The sequence below is a fragment of the Dermochelys coriacea genome, chromosome 14 (assembly GCF_009764565.3).
Source record: "Dermochelys coriacea isolate rDerCor1 chromosome 14, rDerCor1.pri.v4, whole genome shotgun sequence".
Lineage (NCBI taxonomy): Eukaryota > Metazoa > Chordata > Testudines > Dermochelyidae > Dermochelys > Dermochelys coriacea.
The window spans coordinates 13,977,509-13,990,713 of record NC_050081.1 but is presented as its reverse complement, the minus strand read 5'-3'; the positions used below and the strand labels follow the sequence as shown (position 1 = coordinate 13,990,713).

General features: G+C 51.0%; 1 protein-coding gene and 1 long non-coding RNA gene across 2 annotated transcripts in view; one reads left to right on the top strand and one right to left on the bottom strand.

The window, feature by feature from the left end:
- The window catches only part of ACSF2 (acyl-CoA synthetase family member 2), a 52,847-nt gene extending 51,247 nt beyond the window's left edge, over positions 1-1,600 (top strand). The window contains exons 14-16 of the mRNA XM_038372234.2: positions 792-902; positions 1,186-1,254; positions 1,355-1,600. Coding sequence (XP_038228162.1) covers positions 792-902; positions 1,186-1,254; positions 1,355-1,405 — 231 coding nt within the window. The 3' untranslated portion in view covers positions 1,406-1,600. The remainder of the gene's footprint in view (positions 1-791; positions 903-1,185; positions 1,255-1,354) is intronic.
- A 691-nt stretch (positions 1,601-2,291) lies between these two features.
- On the bottom strand, positions 2,292-11,151 carry LOC119843202. The gene is made up of 3 exons (XR_005288887.2): positions 9,298-11,151; positions 3,954-4,049; positions 2,292-3,165 (listed from the first exon to the last, which is right to left on the bottom strand). It is a non-coding gene; the product is annotated as an uncharacterized LOC119843202 (long non-coding RNA).
- Between the last annotated feature and the right edge of the window lie 2,054 nt (positions 11,152-13,205).

The window sequence follows — 13,205 nt, the reverse complement described above, 5'->3', positions numbered from 1 at the left end:
CAGCTGCTCCAAATCTGCTGGGAACATCATCCAGTTCCCATGACAAACCACACCTGGGTGTGCTGGCTGCATGACCGGCTGTTGTTTAACCCATAAATAATCCAGTTCTTTAATTACTGCTGCGTTTGCTCCAGCATCTCAGTGTAATAACCCCAGTATGGAAGGGCTTCACTTTCCGGAGCTTTGGGAGTCAGCATGATCTCTGTGTGTCTGGAATTTCAGGATGTTGGCTTGGGATGGTGAACGATGGGAGGGGAGACGGAAATTGTGCAGCCAAACTCGAGGGGAATCACTTAGGGGAAATCCAGCTCCTACGTGGAATGATCTGACCTTCCTAGCTCGGTACGGAGTAGGCCTGTAAGCTCAGCCATGATAGGGTTTTGCTGGGGATTGTGTACGGGGGTGGGGAACCGAGCTTACAATATTAATAAGTTTTGCCCTTCTGTAACCCCTTTTATCTGCGGCTCTCAAAGCACTCCAATTAATTAAGCCTCACAACTCTCCCTCTGAGGCAGGGACCCCATTTTACACGTGGGGAAAAGGAGGTACAGAGAAGGTTGCCCAAGGCTGGGAATAGAACCCAGGAGGCCTTGCTCTCAGTCCACTATTCTAATGACTGGAGCACAGTGCCTCAGCCAGGAAAACAAAGTGAGGGCCGAGGGTGGGGACAGAGCACTGACCCGAGGAAGGGATAAGGAGCTTCCATTAGGGAAGGGAGGGGGCCAGATGACTCTTGGGAGAAGAGCACTTCCTAGGACTGATGTCGTCCTCCTTCCCTCCCTCCCAACCAGGTGGTTGGCGTGAAGGACCAGCGAATGGGAGAAGAGATCTGTGCCTGCATCAGAGTGAAGGCTGGGCAGGAGTGCACAGCGGAGGAAATTAAAGCCTTCTGCAAAGGGAAGGTAGGATCTCCCCATCCATTCCCAGGCCGTGCCCACATTTGCTTTGCGTTTCTCAGGAACTCAGCATATTAAGGGTCCGATCCCCAGTTGGTGTAAATCACCACAGCTCCATGGAAGTCAGCGAAGTCCTCTTCACCCACTGGGGATCGGGCCTGAAACCGGTCCCACGTATTCCTGACATGAGCAGTGACTGCCATAACGCTGCCCTTTGTAACCAGGGGTGACAGACTATGCCCTGTCTGCTGTTACTTGCAGGCTGTAGCTGTCGGCTCTCTCTTTTCAGATCTCTCACTTCAAGATCCCTCGGTACATAGTGTTCATGGAGAAATATCCACTCACCGTCTCAGGGAAGGTAAGGGATAGCGCATGTCCGTGGTGCTGGGGCGCCGGGGACTAGCTCCCCCTGGCTGTGTCTCCTCTGACTCTCTCTCTCCTTTGTGCTCTAACTCCAGATTCAGAAATACAAGTTGAGAGAGCAGATGGAGAAGCAACTTCTGTTCTGAACACAAAGGTGGAGGACTGAAGAGAAGCACGAATGGACCCACCTCAGCCAGTCTGGTGTCTCTCCATCCACACCAAGCCAAGAACAGCAGCTGGGAGCTGGTTCCCTGCCCCCACCACCCCGTTATACTGCTGGCTGCCTGAAGTTAGCCTGGTGATGCTGTCAATTAAAACAAAGAAAACCCTTCTTTTTCCAACTGAGATCTTTTCATAAAGACTCAGAACAGTGGGGGGAGGAAGGATGGAGGGTAGACCAAATGAGGGGGCATCCAGACGACCAGGTTCTACTCCTGGCTGCCACTCCTTTGATACGGCCTCTGCAATCTGTGTATGTCTCATGATGAAACTTCCCTACCTTCCAGGGGGCTGCAAAGTGTTTTGAGATCCTGTGGTGGGTGGGGCTAGAGAAATACAAACGATTCATGTTTAAATATTTAGAAGGTTCTGCCCCATAAGGGCCTGAGGCTGTTGTAGGCCACCTATGCTTCAATTCCCTGGTTTAAAAACCCCCCCAGCATAGCTGCGTTACTCGGAAGGAAGGTGGGACTAGATTTCCTGCGTGATATGATGCTGCCCTGGACCTGCCCCTGTCCAAAGAGTGAGGATCTGAATCAGGAGAAAGGGCTTTAGGAAGAGCCAGCCATGCTCTGCCTTTGTCTGCCCTTCCTCGGTGCTCAAGGGGTGTCCTCGTGAACAGCAAACGGGACCCAGAGCCTCCCAGGTATTTAGGCTCCTAAATTCCATTGAACTCAGAGGGGGTTAGGAGCTGAGCTTCATGTGAGGATTAGGGCCCCGTTCCCTGCAGCTGAATGGAAGGGATGGAGTCAGAGGACTGGTTCTGTTCCCAGCCCTCTCTTGGGTGTTTTGAAGTGACATGAAACTCTCATAGATTTCACAACCGTTTATTTCTGCCTGGAAAGGAAGCTCATTAGACACAGTACAGAAATGCCAAAGGTTCCGTCCCATCGGAAGCACGAGACAGAGCGTGCCCGGGACGGTGGTTTTACGGGAGTTATTGGCGCCTCCCAACCATGAAACACTGAGCAGAGGGGCAGTGGTCTGAAGCTCCTCTTCCCCTTCGTGCGCAATGTCCCACTCCAGCTGGAGATCAGATAGATGACTGATGACGACGATCCTGAACCACTGACCTTCCCTTCTTTCTGCTGCTCGCTGGGCGTCTGCTGTGGCAGAGCCGTATGGATTCATAACACTTTCTAAAGAGCCCTGCTAGGGCCATCCTTGAACTCCTCCCCCCCTAGATCTGGAGCGCACTGAAATGTAGAATGGAGAAAAACATGCTCCAGTAAGGACCCCGAGTTTTCTTTGCTGTTAAAGTTGAGGCATTTTTGCAATGGAAGAGAGAGCAGAACCGCTGCATTTGGTCACAGGAGGGAGCCTCTGGGCAGCCCCTCGCAGTTCCCATTTCTTACAGAATGTGTAGAAATCCGGAGTCGCTGCTAGTTGAAAGGTGCAGTATCATGCTCTGACTGCAGGGATTGATGGGGCAAAGCTAATTCCTGTTGGAACTGGCCTACCCAATGCCCAAGCATTCTGCTAGGGGGCAAGGATATTCTAACCTCTTCTTTCTCCCCAGTCCAACGTGAGAAACATGCACACAGGGAGGAGCAGCGAGAGCAGGAGAAGGGAGATGGCTCAGTGGATCCTTTGTTTCCCAGGAATCTTGAGTCTCACAGCTGTAGGGTGGGCTCTACCCATGGAAGCAGATCCTCAGAATGAAATATCCAAGGTTCATGCTTTTTATCTGAAAGAAAACAAATGCAACAGTTTCTTTCAAACCCAGAAGCTTTGGGCTGGCAGTGCTCTGGGTCTATGTAGCGATGTGTGTGATGCATATATGGGGTGGATAGTGCCTTAACTGGAGGTGGAACAAGTGCCCTTTTCCAGCCTGCTTTTGTTGCTGCATTCCTTGGCCAGTAGGGTGCGCAGACGTGCAGCATGCACTCCCTTCACTTTGCCCTGTAAAGTGTCACCTGTGGGGCAAGGAGACATGAATAGTCTCCCCACGGAACCTGTGACAGTGACATTGCATGTGGAGATGCACTTCTCCTTTATTCCTAGTTCTTAAGTAAGATCGTTCCCGAGGCAGGCACACAGAACTCATTGCCCTGGGTGTGTGTTACACAAAGGGGGCTGAGTATAACCCAAGATTGTAATGACTCAAAATCAATAACATGCTAGCAAAGATAGGTCAGATCTACAGTCCTGCCATCAAAGGAAAGGGAAAGAAGGGAGGTGAACTAATATCTTTCACTGGACCAATTTCTGTTGGTGAAAGAGATACACTCTTGAGAAGTTGGGCCAGTAAAAGATATTCCCTCACCCACCTTGTCTCTTGAATATCCTGGGCCCAACACGATGACACCAACAGTGCAAACAATCAAAGGAAATACATTTTAACTCTCTTCTCGCAGTGTGAACACGATGGTGGGGAAGGAGGTAGCTCATGAGAGAAGTGCTCCCCAGCGCTCGTTTCATAGCAGTGCATTTGGCACAGTTCTCGTGTTTGATGGAAGTACGCTGTATACTCACTAGGATAGCAGCACCCTTGCTGATTGATGGAACAAAAAGGCAGAAAAGATAACCACAGCATTGGTAAGAAGGAACACCAGGAACCATTCTGTTACCCTGCAATAAATACATCAATAATGGATTACAATCGGCAAACCAGCAACCTGTAAAACCCGCTGTCCCCCCATGTCTCTCCCCATAGCCTAGGACATCTCAAATGGGCCTTCATATCTATGCAGCAGAGCAGCGTTGCCAGGAGCCTCATTAACGTGGTGCCAGTTTGCATGAGTTACGTCTGAAGCCAAAATCTAGCAACCCCCCCATCACTGGCGCACTGTTCTTCTCCCCTGAGATGGTGCCATGTGATCTGTGCTCAGGTACTCCAGCAAGGGGACCTTAGGGTTTATAGGTTTCAGAGTAGCAGCCGTGTTAGTCTGTATTCGCAAAAAGAAAAGGAGTACTTGTGGCACCTTAGAGACTAACAAATTTATTAGAGCATAAGCTTTCGTGAGCTACAGCTCACTTCATCGGATGCATTTGGTGGAAAAAACAGAGGAGAGATTTATATACACACACACAGAGAACATGAAACAATGGGTTTATCATACACACTGTAAGGAGAGTGATCACTTAAGATAAGCCATCACCAACAGCAGGGGGGGGAAAGGAGGAAAACCTTTCATGGTGACAAGCAGGTAGGCTAATTCCAGCAGTTAACAAGAATATCAGAGGAACAGTGGGGGGTGGGGTGGGAGGGAGGGAGAAATACCCTGGGGAAATAGAAAAGGAGTACTTGTGGCACCTTAGAGACTAACAAATTTATTAGAGCATAAGCTTTCGTGAGCTACAGCTCACTTCATCGGATGCATTCGATGAAGTGAGCTGTAGCTCACGAAAGCTTATGCTCTAATAAATTTGTTAGTCTCTAAGGTGCCACAAGTACTCCTTTTCTTTTTGCGAATACAGACTAACACGGCTGCTACTCTGAAACATGGGGAAATAGTTTTACTTTGTGTAATGACTCATCCATTCCCAGTCTCTATTCAAGCCTAAGTTAATTGTATCCAGTTTGCAAATTAATTCCAATTCAGCAGTCTCTCGTTGGAGTCTGTTTTTGAAGCTTTTTTGTTGAAGTATAGCCACTCTTAGGTCTGTGATCGAGTGACCAGAGAGATTGAAGTGTTCTCCAACTGGTTTTTGAATGTTATAATTCTTGACGTCTGATTTGTGTCCATTCATTCTTTTACGTAGAGACTGTCCAGTTTGGCCAATGTACATGGCAGAGGGGCATTGCTGGCACATGATGGCATATATCACATTGGTTGATGCGCAGGTGAACGAGCCTCTGATAGTGTGGCTGATGTGATTAGGCCCTATGATGGTATCCCCTGAATAGATATATGGACAGAGTTGGCAACGGGCTTTGTTGCAAGGATAGGTTCCAGGGTTAGTGGTTCTGTTGTGTGGTGTGTGGTTGCTGGTGAGTATTTGCTTCAGATTGGGGGGCTGTCTGTAAGCAAGGACTGGTCTGTCTCCCAAGATCTGAGAGAGCGATGGCTCGTCCTTCAGGATAGGTTGTAGATCCTTGATGATGCGTTGGAGAGGTTTTAGTTGGGGGCTGAAGGTGATGGCTAGTGGCGTTCTGTTGTTTTCTTTGTTGGGCCTGTCCTGTAGTAGGTGACTTCTGGGTACTCTTCTGGCTCTGTCAATCTGTTTCTTCACTTCAGCAGGTGGGTATTGTAGTTGTAGGAATGCATGATAGAGATCTTGTAGGTGTTTGTCTCTGTCTGAGGGGTTGGAGCAAATGCGGTTATAAACACCTACAAGATCTCTATCATGCATTCCTACAACTACAATACCCACCTGCTGAAGTGAAGAAACAGATTGACAGAGCCGGAAGAGTACCCAGAAGTCACCTACTACAGGACAGGCCCAACAAAGAAAACAACAGAACGCCACTAGCCATCACCTTCAGCCCCCAACTAAAACCTCTCCAACGCATCATCAAGGATCTACAACCTATCCTGAAGGACGAGCCATCGCTCTCTCAGATCTTGGGAGATAGACCAGTCCTTGCTTACAGACAGCCCCCCAATCTGAAGCAAATACTCACCAGCAACCACACACCACACAACAGAACCACTAACCCAGGAACCTATCCTTGCAACAAAGCCCGTTGCCAACTCTGTCCACATATCTATTCAGGGGATACCATCATAGGGCCTAATCACATCAGCCACACTATCAGAGGCTCGTTCACCTGCGCATCTACCAATGTGATATATGCCATCATGTGCCAGCAATGCCCCTCTGCCATGTACATTGGCCAAACTGGACAGTCTCTACGTAAAAGAATGAATGGACACAAATCAGACGTCAAGAATTATAACATTCAAAAACCAGTTGGAGAACACTTCAATCTCTCTGGTCACTCGATCACAGACCTAAGAGTGGCTATCCTTCAACAAAAAAGCTTCAAAAACAGACTCCAACGAGAGACTGCTGAATTGGAATTAATTTGCAAACTGGATACAATTAACTTAGGCTTGAATAGAGACTGGGAATGGATGAGTCATTACACAAAGTAAAACTATTTCCCCATGGTATTTCTCCCTCCCACCCCCCCCCCCCCCGTTCCTCTGATATTCTTGTTAACTGCTGGAATTAGCCTACCTGCTTGTCACCATGAAAGGTTTTCCTCCTTTCCCCCCCCTGCTGTTGGTGATGGCTTATCTTAAGTGATCACTCTCCTTACAGTGTGTATGATAAACCCATTGTTTCATGTTCTCTGTGTGTGTGTATATAAATCTCTCCTCTGTTTTTTCCACCAAATGCATCCGATGAAGTGAGCTGTAGTTCACGAAAGCTTATGCTCTAATAAATTTTTTAGTCTCTAAGGTGCCACAAGTACTCCTTTTCTTCTTAGGAAGAAGAAAAGGAGTACTTGTGGCACCTTAGAGACTAACAAATTTATTAGAGCATAAGCTTTCGTGTTTATGTGGCTGTAGTGCCAGCCTGAAAGACCCAGGCTGGTCTCTTCACCTACAGGCCAGCTACAGAGTGGGCAGCAGCAATGCCTGCCCTCCCATAGCATCTTCCCAACGGGCCGCTCTCTGCCCACCTCCAAGTCATAGTCCCTGGCCCTTGACCAGGACTGGGGCAGTCAGAGCAGGAGCCCGCAGCGGGAGGCAAGGCAAAGGTCAGAGGCAGGCTTGGCTATTCAGGGGACAGGGCAGGAAGTCAAGAACCAGGAGCACGGCAGGGAACCAGGGACAAGTTGGGAAGGCAGAGCTCAGGAGTCAGGCACCGTAGGCAGGGTCCGATGTAGCAGCCAGCCAGGAATTCTCATAGTTGCACAGACAACTTGCTCTCTCTCTTTCTGGCTTAAATAGCGCACCCAGCCCAATCCTCCACTCAGCTTCTGGAGACGGGAGGGATCTTTAGCGGAGCATAAGGCCTTAGGGCTCCCGGTTCTCCAGTCACTAGCAAAGCTATTGGGCAGCGGGGCAGATGCAGCAGCGGCCCGGGTTGAGGACCCGGATCCTCACACTGTCAGGGACTCAACAGCAGCCGTCATTGCCAGTTGTGAAGCTGTTTCCTTTGAAGTGAACACCTGTCCCCTGGGAACCGGACAGAGACCACTCGCTCCTTCCACATAGAATCATAGAATATCAGGGTTGGAAGGGACCCCAGAAGGTCATCTAGTCCAACCCCCTGCTCAAAGCAGGACCAAGTCCCAGTTAAATCATCCTAGCCAGGGCTTTGTCAAGCCTGACCTTAAAAACCTCTAAGGAAGGAGATTCTACCACCTCCCTAGGTAACGCATTCCAGTGTTTCACCACCCTCTTAGTGAAAAAGTTTTTCCTAATATCCAATCTAAACCTCCCCCATTGCAACTTGAGACCATTACTCCTCGTTCTGTCATCTGCTACCATTGAGAACAGTCTAGAGCCATCCTCTTTGAAACCCCCTTTCAGGTAGTTGAAAGCAGCTATCAAATCCCCCCTCATTCTTCTCTTCTGCAGACTAAACAATCCCAGCTCCCTCAGCCTCTCCTCATAAGTCATGTGCTCTAGACCCCTAATCATTTTTGTTGCCCTTCGCTGTACTCTTTCCAATTTATCCACATCCTTCTTGTAGTGTGGGGCCCAAAACTGGACACAGTACTCCAGATGAGGCCTCACCAGTGTCGAATAGAGGGGAACGATCACGTCCCTCGATCTGCTCGCTATGCCCCTACTTATACATCCCAAAATGCCATTGGCCTTCTTGGCAACAAGGGCACACTGCTGACTCATATCCAGCTTCTCGTCCACTGTCACCCCTAGGTCCTTTTCCGCAGAACTGCTGCCGAGCCATTCGGTCCCTAGTCTGTAGCGGTGCATTGGATTCTTCCATCCTAAGTGCAGGACCCTGCACTTATCCTTATTGAACCTCATTAGATTTCTTTTGGCCCAATCTTCCAATTTGTCTAGGTCCTTCTGTATCCTATCCCTCCCCTCCAGCATATCTACCACTCCTCCCAGTTTAGTATCATCCGCAAATTTGCTGAGAGTGCAATCCACACCATCCTCCAGATCATTTATGAAGATATTGAACAAAACTTGTTCAATATCTTCTTCACATAGGCCTCCCGCCCCCAGCCACCACAAGGGCGTAGCGTTTTGTCACTAATACCTCTGAGCTGGATCTGAACCTGGGGCCTAGACAGCGGTGTATTAACGCCTAGGCCATCAAGGCCTAGGTCTAGGGCAGCAAATTTGTAAGAGCAGCCAGAGGCGTCAACTTCCCCTGGCACCGGTGGGTGCTCGCGCCCCCCCCGCCCCAACTCCACCCCCTCCCTTCCCTATCTGTCCCCTTCCCCAAATCCCCGCCCCATAGTCAAGGGCCAGGGACTATGACCTGGAGGTGGGCAGAGAGTGGCCCATTGGGAAGATGCTGTGGGAGGGCAGGCATTGCTGCTCCCCTGAGCATGCCGCATTCCTCCCTCTCCCTCCCTCCCAGCCACACAAAGCTGTTTTGCACACAAGCACTGGCAGGGAGCAGGGAGAAGCAGGACCCGGCGGCACGCTCAGGGGAGGAGCGGAGCGGAAGCGAGCTGGGGCGGGGAGCTGCCGCGGGGACAAGGGGGGGGCAGAATTATTTCAGGGCCTAGGGGCGGCAAAATCATTAATCCGCCACTGGGCATAGACCTGAAGGCTCTGTGTGCCATTATCCATCTCCAGATCCCCGCAGCAGCAGCTTCCCCTCTGTGTGAGCACACAGAGATGACCAAATGCCTGGAGCGTGCACTGGGCCCTGTCCTCTCTTCCACTGTCTCCCTCTCCCGCTGGGGGTCAGAGCCCAGTTCTTAGCATACACTCACCTGGTGGGAAGGAAGAACGATCTCTAGGTGAAGCACTGCCGTCTCCTCTCTCTTGCCTACTCCAGCTGTTCGGCACATCTCTTCTTTTTATAGAGCTAACCCCACAGATGGAAATTCCAAGATGACCTCAGCAGTTTCAGGCTGAGTCAAAGAGGGACGTGTCACATCACAGACAGGCTTGATGGCGTCCGGCTCTGATCCTGCTGCAACTTCTCTTTTTCAAGGGTTTTTTCCCCCTCTCCTGCAGAAATAATTCATTTCTCCAGAGCTATTAACAGAACAAGCTCAAAAACCAACCGCACAACTACTTGAGCTGACGCTGAGGAAAGGATATGACATTGCTGCCTTGGGGGCTGGGAAACTTCCTCACGCCAGGCTCCCTTGAGTCAGAGTGAAATGTCCTGGGTGCAACTGAGGGCAGAGGCAGAGATACTCAGTGACTAGTGGAGCAGGGGTCAGGGGCTGGGGCTACCTCGGGTGACCAGATAGCAAGTGTGAAAATTCGGGAAAAATTCCCTTTTTTTTTTCATGGGGCGGTATAGTTGCATCTGTAAGACAATGCCCCCAATATCGGGACGTCTGGTCACCCTAGGGCTACCCCGCTGGATGATGAGGGGTGGGAGGTGAGCTAAAGGGATCAGCAGCACGCCCTGGATCAGCACCAGTCTGACACTCCACTGCCTGATGGAAGCGTTACCAGTGGGTGATGGTGGAAGTGGGGGCGAGGGAAAGGAGACAGAGGAAGAGGTGATGCCCCGTTAACTGATGATACGGAGGCCGGCCCTTGCCAAAGGAAGGGTTGGGATAGGCAGGGCACAACAGGAGCTGAGGCGGGGGTTCTCACAACAAATGTTTTGGTGGCCTCTCGGAGTGCGGCCAACAGCTCTTGCTAGCGGCTGCTCTGACAAACCTGTCTCTGTCCCTGCCTCCTACGGCCCTTCAGCCAGAGCTCCCCCTGTGGAAGATGGGTCGGGAACTCACCGGCCACCTGCAAAGTCCCAGGCTCCTGCTGCCCTGGCCAGCTGCCCCAGTGAGTGCCTCGGTGAACGAAGGCCACAGCTGTTTACACTGACAAGAGCCACCTCCAGCGCCGTGCACGCCAGCCCTACGCATCTCCAGAGGCGCTTCCCGGAGCCCCCGAGGAGTCTGGGCAGTGCAGGGCACCGATCCTGCTGGTGGTGTGAGTGCAAACACCAAGGCTGCTAGACAGTGCTTAACAATGCACAAGTGACCGAGAGATGGCACGGCCTGAATTCACGTCTCTTAACCCCTGCCCCAGCCCTGCCGTTGGAGCTGAAGGCACACATGAGCTGAGGGTGTGCAGAGTGCAGCCGTTCCAGTGCACGACTCCTTTATAGATGGGGGGTTGTGCGTGTCTGCCCATTCTACTCCCTTCTCCTCCAGCAAACAGGATCTGCTCTTGCCACTCCGGCCCACGCGATTAGCCCGTATCCAAGCCTTGCTGGCTGGCTTCCATTAGGAGATATGGATGATACAAAGCCAGTATTTCTGGTGCAATGTTGGTAATGTCCCAAGAAGGTGCCCAGAGCCCTATTTGCCTGAGCATAGTGGGCACAAACAACAGCAGGCAGTTTTCTTGCTCAGTTTCAGTCTGCCCCTCCAGCCAGTCCTGTGCCCAAAGAGCTCTGTCTCTCGCAGCTCTCTCATGCCTTTCTCTCTCCCTTTCTGCTGGGTTTTCCTCCACACACATGCATCTTGGCTCCTGCCTTTGCACCCAGTCCCAGGGAAATCCCTCAGGACACCCTTAGCCCCACTCAAGCTTCATACATTTGTTAGTCTCTAAGGTGCCACAAGTACTCCTTTTCTTTTTGCGAATACAGACTAACACGGCTGCTACTCTGAAACCTGTCAAGCTTCATAGTGCAGCCAATTGTCTTGCAACAGCTTCAATTGTCTCCCGCTATCTCACCCCAGCCAGGGGCTTAATTGCTCCTTCCAACCCTGGTTGATGCCCCCATCAGGTTTAACCATGTCTGTGATGTTTATAAATGAAAGACTAGCTTGATGGCTGCCATTAACACCTTCCAGCATCGTGACCTGTCACTGAGACACCTTCCTCCTAATCACGTGATCCTCAGGCACTGGGCAGGACACAGCACAGAATCCCATGGACTGAAGGACTGGAATTTCATCCTTTGTGTGTCTCTAGAAACCAGGACCGGAAGAGGCTTCTGCTGGGAAAGCCCTGCCTTCTGGCCCCGGTCCAGCAGCACGGGTGTTGCACAACGGCCTGATCGGCCTTGCGGCACAGATGAACGTGCAGCCGCTCTCTTGGGCGGACTCAGTGACGTGGCCACGCACAACCTGGGGACGTAGCCTTTAGAAGTGGCAGGATAGGTTGGGCTGCAGGCAGTGGCACTGGTGGAATCTCAGCCATAACAAAGGCTGTACTGCTGCCCTAGCTATGGGGCGAGGTGGGAAGAGCAGGAACAACAAACCCAAAGCCTGGTAAGTTTCCTAAGGGTTCAGGAACAAGACCTGGTGCCCCAGTAGTGTCCCACCTACTATTCCAACACACGGGGCTTTTCTGCACGATTGCATGAGCTAGATGACTTGCTTTCACTCCTGTGTATGGAACCAAGATCAGCAGTGTCCAAAATGCATTACTAGACGACATCTGTCTGTTTTCCTACAAAGTGAGCAGGTGGTCCCAGGTGAGATCCAATGGGAGAAGTGGTCACGTCACTAAAATCGCTATTACGTTTGCTACCTTTGTTGGCTGCGCTAGCAAAGAGGCCTAGGACTGAATGGGCACTGAGTGACTTATCTTCTCCCACAAGAAGGGTGTGGACCTTGACAGAGTAACTGGGGGAAGCCTTCATTGCTATTGTCTTGTGCTATGTGCATGAGTTCAGGGGAGAGAGGACCTCAGCCTTGCTTTCATCGACTTGCATCAGCAAAGTGTGTTTGGTTCTGGTCAGCTCTGGGATGAGAGGGATCGTAGAAGCCAGAACCAGCCAGAGTAGGGACCTGCTGCACTGGAAACGGGGTCAAATAGGGCCCAGATGGGGCCACCCTTCATCCCAGTGTCCCTGGGACTCTTTAGGGGAGACTTGCACATACTCTGGGGGCATTAGGACCCACGTGATACCTCCCTCCCCACTTGGCCTTGGAAAAACTGCAGAGAGGAGCCAGCCAGGCCCCAGCACCCCTATGAGCAGCCGCAGAATCAGCCAGAGCAGGGAGGGACCTTCCCACATTCAGAGACCTTTCAACTGGACTTTCTCTGCCAATTTCTCCAACCATTCCCCACCCCCCCACTCTCTTCCCCTCTGCTTTATTACACACCTGCCCTCACTCCCCTCACCCTTCTCTTTTCTTTCCATTTAGCTCGTTCTCTCCAAACTAACCCCACCAAAAACAAACGAACAAAAAATTGTGGCCCTAACACGTTTGCTGCCATCCCATTGGTCACTCTGCTGGTATGTACTACCTCTCCCTCTGTGTCTGTCTGGTCTCTTTAATTGTGAGCTCATTGGGGCAGGGACTGGCTAGTACAGTACAATAGCTTACTGCACAATAGCTTAACTGGCCAGTAGGCACCTTCGCAATAAACACGATTAGTAAGACCAGGCTGCTGCAGGAACTGGCGTTGGCAACTTGGCTGGTGTGCTGGTCTCTCTCAGACAACACTAAACAAGTTTCCCAGCATGGGCTGCGGCAGTGGGATGCTGCAGCTGGTGCCATCTTTCAAATGAAATGTAAAAAGGAGCTACTAGCCTGTATTTATATAGCCTATGGGCGTTAAAGATCACATGGCACTTTAAGTAAGAGAGAGGGGATTCGCTCCACCGTCTAGGTTTCGGATCTTTCCTTCTGCCCGAGCCAACTCCCTCTGCTATTTTGGCCGGCTACCCTGTTCTTCATTTCCTGCCCAAGATGGCTGT